Source organism: Coregonus lavaretus (assembly GCF_964263955.1).
Source record: "Coregonus lavaretus genome assembly, chromosome: 1".
Lineage (NCBI taxonomy): Eukaryota > Metazoa > Chordata > Actinopteri > Salmoniformes > Salmonidae > Coregonus > Coregonus lavaretus.
The window spans coordinates 52,818,839-52,826,672 of NC_139988.1; the positions used below are offsets into that span (position 1 = coordinate 52,818,839).

Genomic DNA, 7,834 nt, shown 5'->3' on the forward strand with positions numbered 1-7,834 from the left:
CACCTCGTTTCAATTTTAGGTGCCTTTACTAACAGTTGATGCTGCTGCTGAGAACACAACACTGTACGCGTTCCTTTACATCTCTTTTTGGAATTCACTGATTTGCGGTGCGCCATCCCACCGCTGCCACCATATGTTGCTTAGAGTAGGCCAGAAGGCTAAACTGAAAAACCTAACCTCTATCAAATAAAATGATGGCGGAGCAGCAAAAGTACTTCTGTGTAAGGGTGTTTATTTACATCGTGATTCCGGAAGAAAAACAGTACTGTCACCAAAAATATATATTATGGGACAGCTAAAACAGTGCTGCCCCCCCCCTTTCCCTTGTGTGTCACAGGTCATGCACGCTTCCTCTCTGGGTTCTGAGCGACAAACAGGGAAATGCTCCCCTCAGCCCGCCTCCATTGGTACCTGCAGCATATGAATCAGACAAACACAAAGTCAAACAGATTCCTCTATCAAACCACAAAATAACAGCCTCTGCTGTATCTGAGTTGCCTAACTTCTTTTTTCTTGTGTTACTTGAATTTAACTTCCTTCCTCAAAAGCAATTTTTTTCCTTATCTTATTATCACACTCATCATCCCACTCACTGGCTGTGTCCAGGAATGAGTAGACTGTCTCCTGTGGACAGAGGGAACTCTTGGCCATCCAGAGTCACATGGGAGGATCCCTCCTGAAAGAGGAAGAGAGGGTGAGCGAGAGACAAAGTGCAAATAGACAGAGGGAAGCAGATACAGTGAGGGAAAAAAGTATTTGATCCCCTGCTGATTTTGTACGTTTGCCCACTGACAAAGAAATGATCAGTCTATAATTTTAATGGTAGACAGAATAACAACAACAAAATCTAGAAAAACGCATGTCATGTTATGAATTGATTTGCATTTTAATGAGGGAAATAAGTATTTGACCCCTCTGCAGTTAAAATTATAGACTGATCATTTCTTTGTCAGTGGGCAAACATAAAAAATCAGCAGGGGATCAAATACTTTTTTCCCTCACTGTAGATGTAAAGGAAGAGCGAGAAATAACACAAATTGAAAGAAATACTGAAGGCATGATAAATTGACAGAAATGCAAATACTCTAATAGAGTAGTAATAGGAGACATACCTGCTGCCATATCCAGACATCAGTTTCTCGTTCACAAGCCTCTGTCTGCCCGGGCCCATACAGCATGGTCTGTCACAGAGTGGTAGAAGAAACATCATCATCATCATCATCATCATCACCACCATCATCATCTATACACTCACTAAACTGATAAACCAGTCCTAATTGAATTATAGCTCCTACTACAATAATGAGCAACATAATCAACACACTAATGAGCAACATGTATTCAACTTTCAATATTAGCGAGTCATGAGTTTGAATCAGTGGGGTGCTCAGTCTAGACTGATCGCTTTGAAAGGTCTCAATCGATGTGTAAGTTCAGCAAATAGCTAAGTCATAATTGGAATATTCCAGGGTCACCTCTGTCTCAAACTGGGCCCCAAACATGTCAATGGGGCGTCCGCTGGCCAGGGAGGGCCGCTGTTTGTCCACCCAGTCTCTGAAGTGGAAGGGGGTCATCACATGCATGGTGTTCATTGGGAAGGGAGGCTGTCTGAAGACCTCATCTAGACAAACAGAGGCAGAAATGCATCACAGTGCAAAACAGTATGCACTACGATAGCACATAAAATGATAAAACATATGCCAGGGATGGGCAACTGGAGGCCCCCTTTGGTAGGCCTGCGGACCAATTTCACACACACACAAAAATATATGTATATATACAGGTGCATTCGGAAAGTATTCAGACCCCTTGACTTTTTCCATATTTTGTTATGTTGCAGCCTTATTCTAAAATGGATTAAATAGTTTTTTTCCTCATCAATCTACACACAATACCCCATAATGACAAAGCAAAAACAGGTTTTTAGAATTTTTTCCAAATGTATTATAAATAAAAAACTGAAATACCACATTTAAATAAGTATTCAGACCCTTTACTCAGTACTTTGTTGAAGCAGCTTTGGCAGCAATTATAGCCTCGAGTCTTCTTGGGTATGACGCTACAAGCTTGGCACACCTGTATTTGGGGAGTTTCTCCCATTCTTCTCTGCAGATCCTCTCAAGCTCTGTCAGGTTGGATGGGGAGCATTGCTGCACAGCTATTTCCAGGTCTCTCCAGAGATGTTCGATCGGGTTTAAGTCCGGGCTCTGGCTGGGCCACTCAAGGACATTCAGAGTCCCGAAGCCACTCCTGCGTTGTCTTGGCTGTGTGCTTAGGGTCGTTGTCCTGTTGGAAGGTGAACCTTCGCCCCAGTCTGAGGTCCTGAGCGCTCTGCAGCATGTTTTCATCAAGGATCTCTCTGTACTTTGCTCCGTTCGTCTTTCCCTCGATCCTGACTAGTCTCCTAGTCCCTGCCGCTGAAAAACATCCCCACAGCATGATGCTGCCACCACCATGCTTCACCGTAGGGATTGTGCCAGGTTTGTTAATTTTTTATACATTTGCACAAATTTCTAAAAACCAGTTTTTGCTTTGTCATTATTGGGTATTGTGTGTAGATTGATGAGGAAAACTTTTGTTTAAATCCATTTTAGAATAAGGCTGTAATGTAACAAAATGTGGAAAAAGGGAAGGGGTCGAATACTTTCCGATTGCACTGTATATATATATATATATATATATATATATATATATATATATATATATATATATATATATATATATATATATATATATATATATATATATATATATATATATATATATATATATATATATATATATATATATATATTATTGTTTTAATATTCTTTTTATTATTTTATTGTTTTGTGGGGGGGGGGGGGGGGGGGAACTCATTCGGGGTCTCAACTTACTCTTGAGAGTTAGAATAATAGAATACACAAGGCGCAATTTCGAAATTTGTTAGCAAAAAATGTTTTTATTGGTAAGTTAGTCTAGCGGCCAGCTATGTAAACTTGTAGTAAGCATGGTCAAATTACCGACCAGGGTGGGGCCCATTGATCATCAGTTATCATATTAAAAACTGCTAACATTTGCCTCCACCCTATGGCAAAATGTGTAGAATTGCATGAAATGAGTAAAAAAATTGCAAAATCTTCTCTCCTTCCCATGGCGTACTCAGACCCACGAGTCACAGCAGCCCTTCATGACGAGTTACGTTTTTTTGTGGCCCTCACCCCCATCAAAGTTACCAATCCTTGACATAGGCCAACAGGGCTCTCGGGTAGTGGGATACACCAGCACAGCAAATTATCCACGGACCCGATGTAAAACCACACAAAAATCAAAGGTGGGCAAATCAGGACATAATGCATTTTCAGTCAGTAGAGTGCCAAACCGATATCAACCTATTGAAGCCCACCCTTCCCATTGTGTCATTTTGTGAGATGGGGACTCACCTGGGTTTGGCTTGCCTGTTCTGTGCTGCTCCGACGCAAAAAACCTGAGAAACAAAGCATCAGCTGAGTATAACACTGCTGAGCACTAATGTTCACTAGAAAGTGTTATGTTTAATGCCAGACTAAAATCAATGATATAAGTCTCACTCTTGAATCACTGACACCAGCTGGGTCCCCAGGTTTTCACAGTGAAACCATCTCTCAAAAAGGGTGTCTGAAGTGTTGTCCACATAGTACCTAAAACCACAAAGAGCCATGCTTTAATACACTCTTTCTCTCTCACCCCTCTCGGCCTTTTTCTTGCTCTCTCTTGTAAGGGGTCAAGCAGAAGGGGACGTGAGGCGCGTAGATGGATGAAGAGTGTGTAAGAAGAGTGATATTATATAAGTAAAGGATAAGAAGACATGGTGGATGGTGGTACCTTAAACAGTCTCTCTCTGACTGAAGCCTCCTTCTCTCCACCACCAGCCCCACAGTGTTAGCCAGTCTCTGGGGGGAGTGGGGGATCCGAGCTGGAAGCAGAAACATCTGAGGACCACAGAAGGACACAGGAGGACATGGGGTGTGTATGACACAAACACGAATGTAACAAATCTGCATAGCTTGATATGGCACTGTCACTTATGTTAAACAGTGGGCTTAGTGAGAGAAGCTTGAAATTAATGCCTATCCTCTCACCTCTCCCTCGCGGATATGCACATCCTTATGTTTGCCATTCTCAACCAACTTCAGACACATGTCCCCTTTCACCTGGTAAAAGAGCTGCACAAAACAAGACAAGGAGAGGATATGACAGTGAAAAGCAATGACTACGGACTAGAAAATGTACAGATACAGGATGTGGAGGATATCTTCAGCTTCACATCACAGCCAATAGTCCTCACTATGATATGAATGTGCTTATGCTGACCTCCAGTGGTTAGACTATGTTATTGAAAATACAAATACAATCCTTTGCTTATTCCCATTGGTTTTTCGGCTTTTGGGGAAATCGACATAGTGGGTTATGTCAGATTTGGCAATGCATCCTACATAGGGCGCTGTTATGTCACCGTTTATACAGTATGAGATAAGGTTATAGATGATTTGTGAAGCATATATGTTGTACTTACAAAGACTTTGTGTATGCTATATAAAGCCTTTATAAATTGTAGTTTGTTTAAAGTGGTACATGCTCATGCTACCAAAGATAGAAAAGAGTAACACTTGAACAGGGATTTACTTTGGGCTTCAACTAGACAAATAGCCAGATCAAATAGTGGTGACCAAAGGGTGACATTCTTGTGGAATTTGTCCCTATTGCGGTAGGAAGAACTGACTGAGTTTATGTGACAGTATGGCAATGGAACATTTAGAACAAACGACTGGCAACCGAACCAATAGAATGAACGACCAGCCTGCTTGGGTAGCAACCTTAGATTTGTGTCTGGACTATATCTTGTGGAAAGATGAAATAGCATGAATAAATTAATCAAAATAACTTTTTTTTATGAAAATATGTCAATCATAATTAGAATATGTTGGAAACGCATGTATAAAAGTGATAATGCCCTGTTTGGAGGATATACCCGACTTCCTCTCGGGCCTAACAACAACCGTGCCAATATATTCTCCAAACACCATCTTCTCAGGCATTATCACTTAAGGGTCAGGCACATGGGTCAGGAAAGGTACTACTGTGGCTGACTGACTGCTAACTAAATAGCATGGTAGTGTCCTTGCATTAGTTGCTTACTTTCAGATAGGGACATCACATAGGAATTCTATCTCGTAGTCATTTGAATACCCATTTTCTGCAAGCACTATGAACGGTCACACAAACTCAGGAACATCATTCAATCATTTTCCACAGTATTTAGCCAATGTGATAGGTGAACGCTGGCATTTTCTCTCACCTCCTCCCCTTCCTCAATGTGGTAGTCCTTTCTGGTGTTGGGACCTCCAACAAACATGATGTTCAGCTGACAAAAATGCCTAGCGGAGAAATAAAATATAAGCATTCACTTTGCTCAAATTCATTACCTTTGTCAATCTTTGCTAACATAGTGTACATGATTACTATTGGACTAGTGTAGATAGTCAGGGGGTAAACAGTACTTGTTATAGCTCAACATGATAATAACATGGTCCCATTTTAAAATAACTACAAATGCTTTATATAAGCTTATAGATGATTTGTGAAGAATCTATGATGTATGATATATAAAACCTTTGTAGTATATTTAGTGAGTTATTACAAGTCTAGCGACACCAGAGTGTGCAACTAAAACTGAAACTATCTGTAAATGAAACTAGCCCAGGCTGCTACTCACATGAGTTTGTTGCACACCGGTGGCAAAAAAGCCTTTTCATTCTCTGCAATCCATTTGTCCACGTTCACAAAAAGGGGTTTCCCACTCATTATTGCAAACTGATGTAAAAATGGTCACTGTAAAAACATCTAATCACTTAGTTCTGTGTGTTTTTTCTGTTTCAGAGCCTGATTGAGTTAAAGTCCATTGGATAGCTAGGGGAGGAGTCCAACGTGACGGTGAAAGGTTGCTTACATTTCCACAATAATTAAACTAGTGGCAATGGTGTGGGCGGTCATAAAAAAACAAAGAAGAAACACAGTAAAGTGGTGGAGTGAAGTAATGAGGGGACGAGGAAGGGTGCACACGTATGAGGAAGCATGAATCATGTGAAAATGAGCACAGCAGTCTCTGTAGTCTCATAGAATTAACATGAACAAACAATACATATTATTAAAGATACAATGAAATAAGTTGTATTTTTGTTTTTCTAATAATAAATATATATTAATTGACTGTGTGCATGTATGTTCAAATCAATAGCCTACCGTTTTATCGGCTGAGGTCATCACCTTAAAATCCACTTCCTTTACCACATTATCTCAAGGTTCATAAGGACATACTATCCTGCTATCTGCACTCACTGCCTGGGTCCAGAGTGATGACACACAACTAGGTTGATGACATCGGAGGTCAGAGGTTAGGTTTCCTCACTGGGCTCTGTAAAATGAATAGGGCAACCGCCTCAGCCCACCTCCACTGGTAACTAAGAAATACGCAATGCACTATTTTTAATGTTCTCTTGTACTTTCTCAAACACTAGCATCTACTGTAAATCTACATTGCAAACTCACTGGCTCTGTCCAGGAATGAGCATACTGTCTCCTGTAGACAGAGGAGACTCTTGGCTAGAGTCATACGAGGAGGACAAGGTGAGAGGTATAAAGAGAGAGAGAGAATGTGAACAAAGTTGGCATAACAGCTAAGTAGCTGAGGAATGGTTATAACATACATGCATTGGGAAGACACATACCAGCTGCATATCCAGACATCCGTTTCTCTTCTGATCCCCTCAGTCTCTCTTGGCCCAGAGAGAAGGGTCTGTCATGGGTAGAGCAGGGCAATATGACATCATCATCTTCACACACTCTCAAATAATAAACGTCCTGTTTCTCACAGATTGTATGGTACAGTACTGCATCTAATCAAGCCCCAGGTGGACTAAAGAGCAGTTTATCACAGTTTCCTACCCCATTAATATGTTAATGAGCTCCATCTCTCCACACTACACACTACATCCCCTCTCTGTCAATATCCTGGAGCTTGGCAGGAGTCACAGTCTGTCGGGAGCTCAGTCTAGACATGTAATTGTTGCTGAAATCAGGTTAGTTCTTGTTAGCCTGCCTCCTTGGAGAGGATGTTAAAGATGGTAAATAAATATGTTAAAGATCCATCCATCCACCCATCCATCCAATCACATCCAGATACAAGACAGATGATTGATAAAGTTAGTGGATAAATTATGATGATCTGAATTAATGGCGTGACCCTGGACAACACCGTGTCGTTCTCCGCTAACATTAAAGCGGTGACCCGATCCTGCAGGTTCATGTTCTACAACATTTGCAGCGTACGACCCTACCTTACACAGAAAGCGGCACAGGTCCTAATCCAGGCACTTGTCATCTCCCTTCTGGATTACTGCAACTCGCTGTTGGCTGGGCTCCCTGCCTGTGCCATTAAACCCCTACAATTTATCCAGAACGCTGCAGCCCGTCTGGTGTTCAACCTTCCCAAGTTCTCTCATGTCACCCCGCTCCTCCGCACACTCCACTGGCTTCCAGTTGAAGCTCGCATCTACTACAAAACCATGGTGCTTGCCTACGGAGCTGTGAGGGGAACGGCACCTCCTTACATTCAGGCTCTGATCAGACCCTACACCCAAACGAGGGCACTACGTTCATCCACCTCTGGCCTGCTAGCCCCCCTACCTCTACGGAAGCACAATTCCCGCTCAGCCCTGTCAAAGCTATTCGCTGCTCTGGCACCCCAATGGTGGAACAAGCTCCCCCACGACGCCAGGACAGCGGAGTCACTGACCACCTTCCAGAGACACTTGAA

General features: G+C 41.9%; 1 protein-coding gene across 1 annotated transcript; it reads right to left on the minus strand.

Moving 5' to 3' along the window:
* Positions 1 to 215: 215 nt before the first annotated feature.
* haao (3-hydroxyanthranilate 3,4-dioxygenase) lies at positions 216 to 5,931 on the minus strand. The gene is made up of 10 exons (XM_084169192.1): positions 5,735 to 5,931; positions 5,318 to 5,396; positions 4,101 to 4,184; positions 3,844 to 3,950; positions 3,570 to 3,659; positions 3,423 to 3,466; positions 1,476 to 1,621; positions 1,113 to 1,181; positions 594 to 676; positions 216 to 411 (listed from the first exon to the last, which is right to left on the minus strand). The coding sequence occupies exons 1-10, from the start codon at positions 5,821 to 5,823 to the stop codon at positions 339 to 341; spliced, it is 864 nt and encodes a 287-aa protein (XP_084025318.1). The 5' UTR covers positions 5,824 to 5,931; the 3' UTR covers positions 216 to 338.
* Positions 5,932 to 7,834: the final 1,903 nt, after the last annotated feature.